The following is a 13,390-nucleotide window of genomic DNA, read 5'->3' on the forward strand; positions in this document are numbered from 1 at the left end:
GATAGTTCTGTGACCAGTTGGGACATGGAAACAGGATCTCCGCATTTACTTTCGCCAGGTGGTTCGRTGTCGGTGGAGGCCGCGGCCATTAAGGCTACCTTGCTAGCTAGGCTAGTCGTTCGCCTGGTTGAAGTAGAAAGCTTTTGTTGTTTAGGATTATCGCTAGCCATTATAACGTCGCGAAGGTACAGGAACAATGCTTCTGTCAGTCCGGTGCTTGATAGAAATATATAACTCCGGTTTTAAGGTAATTTAAGGAAAGTTGGCYGGGAGCTCCTTCACCCTGCTTCCTCCTTCTACATCGCCAAACCGGAAGTCGTCTTTACTCCTTTTAAGTTCTTTTTTAAACCACTTGAATCAAATGATCAAACTTTTAAAAAATTATATTTTTTTCAAAGTGATTTTGTTTTCTAATATTCAGTGAAAGTACATTATGGTATTGGATCCAGATGTTGTGATAAGTTACAATAGAAGCAATGAGAGAGGACTTTCTAAACAAATATTGGCTGTGTTTTAGATAAATATGGAGTGTACTGAAATATGCTTGTGCAGAAGGTTTGTCCCTGATATTAAAATAAAGTCTTAGACCTTGCACCACATTAGGCTTCATTTATCCGATGGTTGTATGCAAGATTGCACATGGTATGTGTAATACGTGCAAGATTTGTTTATTTTTCCACTTTCTCACACATGCTCCAGCACTTATTCACCACAACTCTGTAGTCACTCAAGTCATCCTGAGTACAGTGTGATGACAGCTGCATTAAAATAGGTTTGAATTAATACATGTTTTCACACAGGTAAACAGATGCAATAATGAAATAAAAGCTTCCCACTCTCCCAGGATCAGTGCTCAGACGTAACTAAATCCCATCAGAACTGCAGGGAAAAGTACATGAATGGACCCCAATTAAGAAAAAAAGAGGATAAAACTTTAAATAAGCAAGAATATCTCAAAGTAACAATTTAGTTCCCTCCATGGTGTCATGAGGCGGTGGTTTCCGGTGAGTGAAACGCAGGCAGGACCCAGGATGTAGCGGGAAATATAAGTATTTATTGAAAAAACAGGAACATCGGGGAACAACACGAGGGAAACTGGCAGCACGGAGACGGAGGAAATAAACAGACAATCAACAGGGACCATAGACAAACTCTTGACCAGGAATCGACGAGGACTACAACTATCGACATTCAATTGACAAGGACCCGACGAAGAACACAGACAACAGGGGAGACTAAATACACACRGGGCAATCACGGGAACGAGACACACCTGGGAGACAATCAACGGGGAAAGACGCAGAGACAGGACTAACAGGGAACAGGATCACACAGAAACTAGAAAATAAACACATAGAAACACGGATCATGACACATGGAGCAATACATCTTTTCCAGTGGATGAATTTATTTCTTCCAAAAGCATCAGAGATCATTGATAACATGAAGAGTCATGCATTGGCTTTTGGAGCTTTGGCAAAACATGAGTCACCAAGACTCCCAGAAGCAATGAATTGTCCTGTGACTTTCTTCAAAAAGACACCCTTTGGGAGCCAGCAAGCAAACTATCTAAAATATATTTTGAGATAAGAACAATTGAAGTCAGTTATCAAACAATAGCCGTTAGCTATTCAGCAATAAACTAAACATGCAGTGTTGCATTTAGGGGAACAAAGTGTTCAAAAATGGATCTGTTGTTGCAAATCTGTCTCCTTAAAAGAAAGGCAGATATCTATTCATACATCCACAAGAAGCGAGCTCCCATTCAGCAATCATATGGTCACACAAAAGTCAAACTTGTTTGAAATTATGATCACTGCTGAGGATTTTAACTTTTGAAGCAGTGCAATAAGCCAAACTTACCTGAACGTTTCATACTGTACATAATTATTCAAGTATTTTTTTCTTATTTTTCTTCGTTGTAGTTCCTGATTCAAGAGCATGCAATGTATATGAGGATAGGAATAATTGCTAGTTAATCAAGAGCTGTGCTTCGATTAGGCATGTAGGAAAACCATACAGTTTGGCAATAAGCGGCCCTTGTGTACTTGATACATTGTGTGTTAATTTTTGTTTTTTTTGGGGGGTTTTTTTGTCCAACAGCTTAGATATTTTTAGATTAAATAAAAAATTAGAAGTGATTGCACATCCTTTTGAAGGACACAGATTAGAAGCCAAACATAGAACGAACTGGTGTCGTTAAGTATCTTCCTTCCTCAGACACTCAGACATTTCAGAAATTTAATGTCTTTAAAAGCTGATTCCATTTTGGAACAAAAACATTTACTATTCTGATTGAACCCCAGGACATCTTTACATTGTTGGTTGCACTAACCCTTCTTGGCACTGTCACAAGTCGTGTGCATGGTGTAGCAGTGACGCATCCAATAACTTCTTTTTAATAATGTCTTTCTCTTGCCTGTTCTTCAGGGAATAACATTTTTATGAGAAATAAATATTTAAAATGTCAATAATCTGTGTGGGGCTAGCACATAAAATCCCATTGCATTAAAATCGTGCTTTATTGAAGAACAATGCTTGCTTTATGGGTTCTTGCTTTGAATTTAAAACATTCATGCCTATCTTGATTTTTTTAAATTGTTCAGCAACAATTATATGTAGCATACAGTTTCAAAGACCGCAATTGCAGGAGTAGAGCTTTGCTTTATAACGTGCTACATAAGTTTCAGCTTCGGGATGATTCTGCTAGAAATAATATGGATTATGCAACTCTGTCTTCTGACAACTCTTTGTCTGCTGTTTTTATGTTAGTGATTGTTTGCACAGGTTTTCACTCAGAGTACTTATGCTAACTCATACTGAGGGAGATGTTTTCGCATTGGCTGGATTTTTGATTAAATGCCAGAGTCCACCCTCACCTCACGGTGCACTTTCAACAGATACACTCCCAGGATGACAATTCAAGGATATGGGAGCAAAGACGCATTACTTCTCTATTGTCACTACAGAGTGGACTTCCTGGGGAGTTTGGAGAAAATGGGACAAAAAGATCTGACAAGGGCAAGTGATAAATGAAAGTACTGTTGTAATTTGTATGGTTTTATCATGTCCCCTGTCATCTGGGCTGGAAATTCCTGCCATTGTTCAATTACGTTCTCAAATGATTTCCTTAAAGATCCATGCTTGCTTGCAAGTTTTTGATTATTCAGCTTGTTTTATGATGAGCCTCTTTCTTAAAAGACAAGAGTTTACCAAAAACAGTTTGATTTTCTGATAGAAACTGCACAGAGAGGTGTCTACAAAAAACATGAAGTGTTTTATTATTATTATTATTTATTTTTTTTAAATCACAAGTGGTTTGAAGAAGAGTTTCACCAGCAGGATGATAAAGCAACAAACAAATACTGATGTTTGAAAAATGCATCAAAACTAATGCAAAGGGACATAAGCTTTGTATTTTTGATAAAGGATGGGTACCATGCATTTTCAAGGGATTAACTCTGTTACCTTCAGTTGTTTTAAACAATGTTGTATATCAAAACAATGTAAAATAATTTTGACTGTCAATCATAGCTGTAGTTGAAAACTTAAAACTGGCCTCTGTCTCTTTAAAAACCTCCTACCCTTTGCAACATCACAACAATGCTTCTCCATGCCATCCACTGATGTTATTTACAACCGTTTTTAGGAGAGTTATTGTTCGCATGACATCTCAGCAGACACTCAGTTCTACCAGGTGTTTGCTAATTGCTGTTGCTGAAAGTCTGGTGATGCTGAACACAGTAGAGGTGCTCTGTGGGGGGGGAGCTATGCGAGTCACTTCAGCGCCAGGGCGGCGCATGAGCAAACGATTAGGCAGCCGAACGGCTGCATGGGAGATTCAAGGACAAATCAAAGCAACATGTTTTTGGTGAGGGAATAACGCTATAACATGATACAATTCTCAAAAAAGTACATTTTGCATAGTACCGTCACTTTAAGGAATAATTCAAATAAACTTGGCAAGTTGTATAATTCAACACTTTTATATCTTTCAAAAAATCTACAGCAGATTTTTTTTCTTTTGCTATACACCTTAGAAAAAAAAAAATATCAGCAGGTCAGGCCACAAAGAAAACTGGAAAATGTTGTTGGCAAAGAAAAACCTGAGCAGCGCATCTTCAATTTACACCTCCAACTGGCCAAACATCAAAACTCCTACATTGTAATATAAATCATTTGATTTTAATTTGCTTCTTCACACCTTATGAAATCAAACTGACAGAAAGAAAGCCTAACCTGTTTTGTTTTTTGCCTAACCATACAGAAATTTTCACAATAGGTTATTGTCACCTTCAGGAAGTTATTGACATTATATGATGATAAATATGTTGACCCACCATTGATATCATAGATAAACTATGTTGCAGTGTCTGTTTCCAACTACAGCATAAGCTTGGTACCCAACATGCATGCACTATACTGAGATGGAAACAAATAAGAATAATGTCTTGCACGGCAATTTTATTCTCATAGGAAATATACATATATATGTTTTTATAACAAGCAGAGTGACAGACAGAAAGCATTAATTTATTTATAAACAAGAGTAAAATTACCTTTTTTTATAATTTATTGTGCAACATGAGTCAAATAAAAGAGAAAAACATTAGTAAATGCTGTTCAAAAAATACTCATCTTGTAAGCAGATGAAAGTCTGTCCCCCACTTATAGGTGACAAGAAAAAGATGGAAAACAGCAGGAAAAAAAAAGTAAAGTGGGGAGAAAGGTGAACACAATTGAACTTAAAGTTCTTGTCAGACTGCCGCAGCAAACCCTATACGATTATTGCGACGATCAAACTCTGTGTAGTATCGGGCAATGAAGTTGGCTCCCAAAATCCAGATCGGACCTGTAGGCGGTGGCACATCCAAGCCCCTGAAGGTGACGATGCAGACGTCCCCTTCGAACTGTGATTGCTATAACGATAGGTGTAGACTAATAATAAATATTATAATATAATATAATAAACCAGTGCTAAATGTTTAAAAATGTCTAACAAATGTATCCTGGACATCAATGAATCCTTTAGACAGCTTTTTCATACAGAAAATCCTCACAGCTCTGATTCATTCAGCATTCAGATACTGTGGCTCTATCTGAATGCTTCAGGTTGTTTTCCCTCCCCCACCTTGGCTCGGATCTTCTGCAGCTAGCCCAATAAAAACTGCAAAAAGAACTTCCAACAGGGTTTTTTTAAGAATTGTTTTCTTCTCGCCAGTCTTGCGTAAGCTGACAGTCTTGGCAGTCTACAATTTTTCAGGTCTCTTAGCTTCTCCTTTGAATGTTGCTTTCCTTGCACAGGCTGTTCAATAAGATTAATGTCTGAGCTGGGACATTAAGCTTGACTTGACTTGATTGCTGTGCTCCTTGGTCTTAATGTCGCTCTTTTTCATTAATGTTTTATAACAAACACCCGAGGCCTTAACAGAACAACTACATTTATAATGATTTAAAATGATACTCAGATTAACTTTGCTATTTATTAATTAGGTGACATTTGACTACACAATTACTTTTGCCATAAAATCACAGTAAAAAACATGGGGGTTCATAATTTTAATGAGACCAACTTTAAGAGTTATGAGTACTTTTGCAAGGCTCGACAAGAATTAATATTTCCATTTTCAAAAAATATATTTTTTGTTTGTTTTATTTAAGACATTTTTTGTGCTCTACTTTGGAGGATTTTGCACAACACATTAGCAATCATTTGCCATCTTACCCATATTATATAATCTTCATGCGTCAGACAGTAGTCCTGGCCTCCCAGGTGAAACGTGACACTAGGCAACATCTTCACAGTTTCGCAGTTGACTTTATACTGTATTTGAAGGATAATGCCGGGTAAAGTTTATTTTGTAGCCTATTATTTTTCATGGGAAACTTTGTTGCCATGAGTTTGAGACTTACTCCAGTTTCATCCAGCTGAGCTCCAATGGTTTTCATCAGCATTGAGACGGAGGAGGCCGGACCTGTGATGTATGAGGAGCCTGTGTCGATCACAGCTGTGCAGCCCTCTGCACAAAACATCATCTCCACCCCCACAGCAACCCTACACAAACAAGACACAAAACGTGTCATTTCTGAATGGTTGCATGCAAAAAAATATATACTAACACATCCATATTGCACGTGTGTTCAGCAAATATCTCACCCTTTCATGGTGACTTCCCATTTTCCCATCTCTCTTGTTTCCAGATAATTAAAATTTCCAGTGTAGTAGTTTGGGTCAGTTCCCCCGAGGAGCAGCTCTCCACCAGGGGAGTGTTTTGGGTCCCTGAAAAACATGTACAAATATGAAATGATTTACAAATGGGCCTGCTGGGCACAGGCCACTGGGTTCAAAGGTTCATAGGGCCCTTGACCCTCATTTCAAAGACACTGTTGATCTTAAACTATCATAAAAAAATGCAAGATGTCACGAGACACGAGACAAAAATATAAACTGACACCTAACAGAGAAATGATCAGAAACAGTGACAATATGACTGCAAAGTTCGACCATTGTTATGACAAGATATAAAATTACCACAAAGAGACATTTTGTAACTACAAAGGGAAGGCAAACAAGCACAAAGAAACCCAGATTAACAACCAAGACTTAAAATTCCAAACACAGATGTAGGGTCTGCAGTTAGTTTGATACTAGGATGCCATTAGGCTGCTCCACGCCCCAGGGGTCCATGCCTTATGATGTGTCAGTGTTTAAAGCTCACAGTCTGAAGACTTCATGGTTTGCTATTCATTTCTCCTTGTCACTTCTGAAAATGTGGGTTTGGTGATTTATGATTAATGGAAAGTAAAACAATTTCAGAGCAGAAGTTTAAATTTATGGCCTATTTATCCAGTATAAGCTGACGACAACAACAATATTGCAGAAACTTACCAAAAATATTTCTAGTTGTAAAATGCCAGAAGAACGAAAAATAATCTGTTTTTTTTTACTGCTTTTAAGAATTTTTTATTTTTTTGTATGTCAGACAGTGTCATAAAGGTTATGTGACTTTTTATGTCACGCCTTTTCCTTACAGGACATTAAAAAGCAGAAGACTGCGATCTAAGCTGTTATGTCTGTTTTTTATGAGATTTTATAAAGATAAAGGGTTCAAAGTTGTGTTTTAAATTCAGTTTCTTTTTGTTTGTTTTGGAATTGCATTCTGTTGCTCTGATGCAACAAGCAGTAAAGTCATGAATTTCCCATCTATCTTTCTTCCTATCTTGGACAGCAGTGAGCCAGATGGTGAAGAAGTCTAAGAAAATCTTTATTAACAGGATGTAAGCCTTTACGCTATATCAACACCGTTTATTCAACACACTAAAATTATTGGCACCTTTGTAGCATTGTCTAGCAATCATTGCGATAAATTAATCTTATGTAGCAGAATGAGGCAGGTAAAAAATAATCACGTGTTTGAAAATCTGTTGTTTTTTTTAAACCCACAAGTCCCACTATCATTGTTTAATTTATTATGCCATAAAGTAAATGCAATAGAGTCCAAAGAACATCTTAAAATTCACCGTAAGCCAATATGAACTCTTTTCTTCCAAGTCAGGCTTTAACGTGTCATGGTAGGGCTTTTAAATCCAGTAATACAGCAGCTCATTTAATCAATTTCTGAATCTAACGTGATGAACCTCCAAGCACGAAAAGCCAGAAATAATTGTTGGTGATCTATGGTAGACAGAACAGCTGACAGAACTGGCAGAGAGGTAAAAGTGACTGGACCCTGGAACAAAAACACAAACTGGTTCTAATAAAGTAGATAGCCCTGTTCAGCCCAGTAAGTCACTCTTTGTAGTTATATCCCTGGCAGAGCTGACAGATCAAAAGGGATTTCCATTTCTGGATTCCTGGATAGCATTAGTATCAGAACATCTAACCCATGACTCCCTGCCTTCCTGGGGTACAAATAAAACAGAACATCCATTATGAGAAAGTCTGTTGCTCCTCATAAACCAGGCTAGAATTAACTGTTACTTTCATAAAATTGTTTGTATCTACAGTCAGGGAAGTAATTAAATTGATCCCTATTTGCCTTACCAGGAAGAACGGTTTGAAGGATGACATGGAAGATAAAAACATCCCCAAAGATCCCTGTGACAGAATAGCAGCATTTGTTTTGCAAGAGATTATTCTGCTGCTCAAAGTTTATTTTTAGGCTTTTGGAGCATCCTTACCAGGGGTGGCAATAAATAATGCAATGTTAATGAAATGTACTTATTATTGGTGATTTCATATGAACAATTAATAAAATTAGGTAATTTTTTTTTCATTTTGCTCAGATCACCTCCCGAGGGTGGAGGATCAGATTTAACATGAAGTGACAACCTGGTTTTAAGCCACTTTTATTGCTCTACACATTCAAGTTTTTTTCACACAAACAAGTAGATTGAGCATTAGGTACCAACCATGTCTGATTTTTTTGTTATATCAGACATGGTTGATATGGAGGTCAGGATTTTAATCAGAGATGGGGTTATGATATCATCATTTTTAGCTGCATGTTGATTATAATTTTTTTGTAGACTCATATCAAGTTTGTGAAATGTCCATTTATTTAAAAAACTGCCATGTTAAGCACATTGAACAGTCCTGTCCAGCTTGGGAATCATGTTTCCCCTGTCATAAGGATTTTACTTTGCATAATAAAGTGCAGAGGAAATCTGTGAACACACCTGCTGTAGTAGATTGAAAACACTTCTTCTTTGAGGATGTGCTGAGACATAATTTGGTCAAACACTGGAGTAATGCCATCAATGGCCACGTTAGGATAGCCCATCCCCAGAACTCCATCAAACTTGGCAAAAATAAATGGCATGGCAGACAGAGAGGTGGCTTCAGCAAACACTTGAACAACGGGGAGACCGCCGACCTGCAGGGATCAAATATACAGAAGACAGAAAGGTGTAACATGGCATACAAAGGGCATGTCTTTAAGTTAAATGGGTGTAACTCTGATTTATTGGTGCCAGACTTTGACTCACCACAACAACATCCTCGCTCAGAAATCCCCTGATAGTTCCAGAGGCGTAATTGATTGAAAATCCGGTCCCATTCTCAACATGAGTGTGGGATTGGGAAGAATCATACCTGTTGTGAGTGACTAAACATCCAAAATGTATTTTAAATGTCAAACATTAGAACAAAATTAATTAAGCTTATATATAGTGAAAACTATTCAAGTAGTTCAGTAACAATCCCATGTTGATGAGCTTCAGATGTTTGTGTCTACCTTCAGCTTGGTGTCCAGTAGAGAGGGTAAGGTATACACAAAACAAAGAGAATAGACAAAATCTCAGTTGTTATGCCAACTACCTGGTCTGGTAAGTCCTTTCACACTGATCCTATCAACTATACTGTCACTACTTACAATCACAGGTCACTTCACAAAGGAAGCCTGTTCTGCTGCCTTTTAGTATAAATGGCCAAACCATTAGCTCACAAGAACATTGGTTCCAGAAACTTTGACTACATGACTCACCAAAATTGGATGGTAGCTGGCAATATCCATTCCTGTTTTAACCATAGTATACTTCTGTTCTGATGGCTACTTTCAGGATAACGTTACAAATTTCAAATCATCTCAAACTGGATTCTTGTACATAAGAGTTTACTGCACCACAATGGTTCACACTTTACCAGATTTCAACTCAATACATGAACTTTATCTGTCCAGTTATACTAGTTTAACACACTGCTACTTACAGCAAGCTGTTGAGAAAGGAGAGCAGCTCTGCGAGGGCACCCACAGGTTGGCTGAACCTGTGTCAAACACCACGTTGAACATCTGGGCTGGGGAGCCGATACTAATTTCTCCAAAGTACTGAGTCTGTTTAAAGACAAACAGGACAGTATTTCTGAGGCTTTCTAAGAGCTTTTTTAAAATATATTTTCCAAATGTATTTTCTTCCATAAGCGAGGTTTTGGGGGGGGAGGGGTAATAAAAGATTACACAATAACTCTTAAATGAACCTCCAATTCAAAGGTAAATTAATCTGTAGTTTTACTTAAGAAGACACTTTTAGCATTGGTCCAAAGAGCAGAGAGGAAAGTGCTCACATTTTTGGGCCTCTTTAACCCTGAAGCCGTAGGTCTGTTTTTGTCAAAGTGCAAACCCATATGACTTCAATTTAACACGTCTTTATTTCCTGTCACCTGCAGAATTGTTTACACAAAAATATTTGCTTTATATGTTTCAGAATTGTTGGTGACTATGCACACAAGAACACATGGAAATGGGTGTTAAAATGTCTTACATCCAAGTAGTTTGTTAAAGGTGTGGGAACTGTCCCATTGTTGGGGTCGGCTGTGTTCATCTGGGCCAGTTCATCCAACACTTGCTCTGCAGAAACTCCCATCTCCTGTAGCGTCTCTCTGATGGATGGCATCTTCTTGAGAGCAATTCTAGAGACATGAAAGCAAAAGAGGAAAATTTGAGAAAGGAAAAACTGAACTAAATTTAATGCAAATAGAGCTAATTAAGGTGGTCTAAGAAGAAAGGTTCTGAGTTCTGTGAGAAATATTTATTCAATTTCTGACACATGTGTCTGGTCACGGACTCAGTATGACACTCATACTGTAAGAAAGCCCAGACATATTTTCCTCTAAACGCCAAGCCAGAAAAAATGAATAAAAAACAAATGTTAATCCATCTCAGATCATAAGTTTTAGCAGCAAACCACTAAAACCCATTTGTTGTCCTGTCTTCATTTGCTTAGCTGTCATTCTTCGTTTTTGTCTCTTTTTTTTTGCTGCAGCATGTTTTCCTTCTCAAATGTCTTTTGCACCTGGTATACCTGTACAGCTGGTACTACTACTATAAGCAGAGCGAGAGACTTGTAAAAAGCAAGATGTCTACCTTCTTAAGCCATGGCTGGAATTCACTGCCAGAGATAGGGCAACTAAATACATCCAGAAATTTGGCAGTGGAGTCATGGTGACTTCTCTGACAGCAGGCAGACAAAAACAGACTAATTATGTAGGCGTTATATGTTAGCTTTTTCTGACTCTAAAGTTCCTGGTTTGTGTAATCCGAGGTAGTGAAAGCTGCGTCTCTGTGTTGTGCGCAGATCCTTGACTCTTTTTATAGCCTATCCTCTCAAACCGTGCTCTCATGTAGCCACTCAGTTTGGAGCTTTCCTCAATGTGACCTCTTGAAAACAAACTTTACCCCCCATCCAATCCCTCTGCACTGGTTCACAACCCTTCTTGTAATAAACATAACCCAGAGGAAACTCTCACCATCCTGCCCTGAGGACAGAAGGCTCTTTGGATACACAGCTTTGTAGACTGCTGGCGTCAGTGGCTGACACACCTTCACTGTGGGGTTGTGAGAAGCTCCAGAGGAAAGAAAGATGGTGTGAGCTGACCAGACAGACTGAGTGGATGTTATTTACCAATCAAAAATCTACTAGAAGCTTATTACGTTGTTTTAGTTTAAGGCCCAGTGGATAGTCAAACGTCTTTAACTGTGTGTGGGGAGGGAGGGTATAAAACCCATTTACAACTGAGTCATTTGCAGAACCAGCTGTTATGTGTTTTTTTTCTTAAAACTATTAATGTTTTATCACCATGAGTGTCAGAACAAAGATGGAAAGCTTTGCTTGTTGCTACAGCTTGTTTATCACCACAGCAGATCTGTGCAATGCCACATTATTTCAGATGAGCCCCCACCCTGTCAGTCCTTCTTTGTCTCTGACAGTCAAAATTTTTGTTAGATATGGATAATGACTAGGAGGATGACCACAAGCAGCTGACATGAGCTGAAGTTTAAGTTCAGACTTTAACAGTGGCACTCAAAATCTTCATTTTGATTTGCTTTAGCCAATCAGAAATTAACTTGCTGCTGTCCTTTGGATAATTGTTTGCTTGTGCTTCAGCTTTCAAACTGTTGGCCTACTGTTCTCTTCAGGATTTTCTGGTAAAAAGAAGAAGTCATAATTCCATAAATTACCACAAGTTCTCCAGGTACTAAGCCACAAAGATGCACTCAGCTCTATTCTACTACCAGCATGTAATATTTTTTATTCTCTGTTTGTTTTGCACCAAATGTAAATACATTTTCCACTTCTGTCTCATCAGTCTACAAGATATTTCCCCAAAAGTCTTTTAAATCATTAATATGTTTTTGTGTGTTTTTTATTTTATATTTGGTCATTGATGTTGTTGGCCTCAAACTCTCCCACGAGAGCCGCTGTCACTGTCTGTTGATTGTTGAATTATGAGGCTGATCTTAACTGAGGCAAGTAAGTCTAGTGGAGCTTATGGTGTTCTTTAGTGAATTCCTGGATGATGCACTCTTGAAGTAATGTTTTAGGCTGGCCACTCCAGGGAAAGTCCACCATCCATTTTCCATGTTTTTCCCGTCTGTGGATAATGGTTCTCACTACTTTGGTTTGCTAGAGTCTCAAAGTTTTAAGAATAGTTTTGTAACCTTTTCCAGACTGACTGATGTCAATGATTTGATTGCAGAATGTTGGGTTGCTTTTTGAGAGTAGAATATAGTTTTTAAAACATTAGTCATTTAAAGTGTTTTATTTATTTACTCGGGTTATTTTTCTTTGATGGTAAAAACGTGTATGACGATCTGAAACATAGAGAGAGAGAGTAAAATAAATAAATAAAAATTTGTAACAGGAGAACAAACTTTGTCTCAGCAGTGTATTTTATGTTGTCTTGCGGTGACAATGAACAAAGCTTTAATAAAATAAAATATGAATTTGTCATTGTGCTGTCAGAGGTTGCCAAAGAATCTGTTGAAATGACTTAAACCTTGTGTCAAAATAGCTTACTCCTCTGCAGCCAGGCTGCCTGGCCGACATCTGAAGAGATATTTGGCTTTATACCATCTCACCAACCTTCAGCCCAACCTCTAGAGAAGCTCAAGCTAAATGGCTGTTCATACCCTACCACTGAGGGGTCGCCTGCTCATCTTTTCCTGAGAGTGAAAGGTCAGTTTGACTCCCCACTGAGGTCTGGGTGACCTCAACTAAGTCACTGAGGTCACCCTCAGGTCACTGAGGTCACCGAGGACGTGTCTGCTGGATCTGGATAACCTCGGTGTTTTTGTTTTTATTTGCTCACAAGCCCTTATTGCTCAGTCCTGTGTTTGATTTCTTATTTTTTTTCTATTTGAGACTATAATTACCCTGATGAAAAACACCTTGGAAGAAAGAATCTGCTTTGTATCTGACACCCAAAACCGGACACAATGTAAGCTAAGGTTAAATTCTGCATCCTAATTAAAACCAGCACAACTAAAGCAACCTCCTTGGTATTTTGTGGTGTAGTTAATGAGCACACGATGTGTTAAAGTCTATTTACTTTTACTGTTGCGACAAACAAGGTCTTGAAGAGTATTTTGATGTTACAAATATGGAGCATTTA

The 13,390-nt window shown here is 38.1% G+C and overlaps 2 protein-coding genes across 2 annotated transcripts in view; one reads left to right on the forward strand and one right to left on the reverse strand.

Moving 5' to 3' along the window:
• Nucleotides 1–13,390, forward strand: part of LOC103467539 (membrane-associated guanylate kinase, WW and PDZ domain-containing protein 1-like) — a 143,865-nt gene that overhangs the window by 17,333 nt on the left and 113,142 nt on the right. The window lies entirely within an intron of this gene.
• On the reverse strand, nucleotides 4,052–11,044 carry ren (renin). Its single transcript, XM_008414012.2, has 9 exons — nucleotides 10,863–11,044; nucleotides 10,261–10,408; nucleotides 9,710–9,833; nucleotides 8,989–9,107; nucleotides 8,680–8,876; nucleotides 6,158–6,280; nucleotides 5,914–6,055; nucleotides 5,726–5,824; nucleotides 4,052–4,919 (listed from the first exon to the last, which is right to left on the reverse strand). The coding sequence occupies exons 1-9, from the start codon at nucleotides 10,937–10,939 to the stop codon at nucleotides 4,758–4,760; spliced, it is 1,191 nt and encodes a 396-aa protein (XP_008412234.1). The 5' UTR covers nucleotides 10,940–11,044; the 3' UTR covers nucleotides 4,052–4,757.

Source organism: Poecilia reticulata, linkage group LG7, assembly GCF_000633615.1.
Source record: "Poecilia reticulata strain Guanapo linkage group LG7, Guppy_female_1.0+MT, whole genome shotgun sequence".
Lineage (NCBI taxonomy): Eukaryota > Metazoa > Chordata > Actinopteri > Cyprinodontiformes > Poeciliidae > Poecilia > Poecilia reticulata.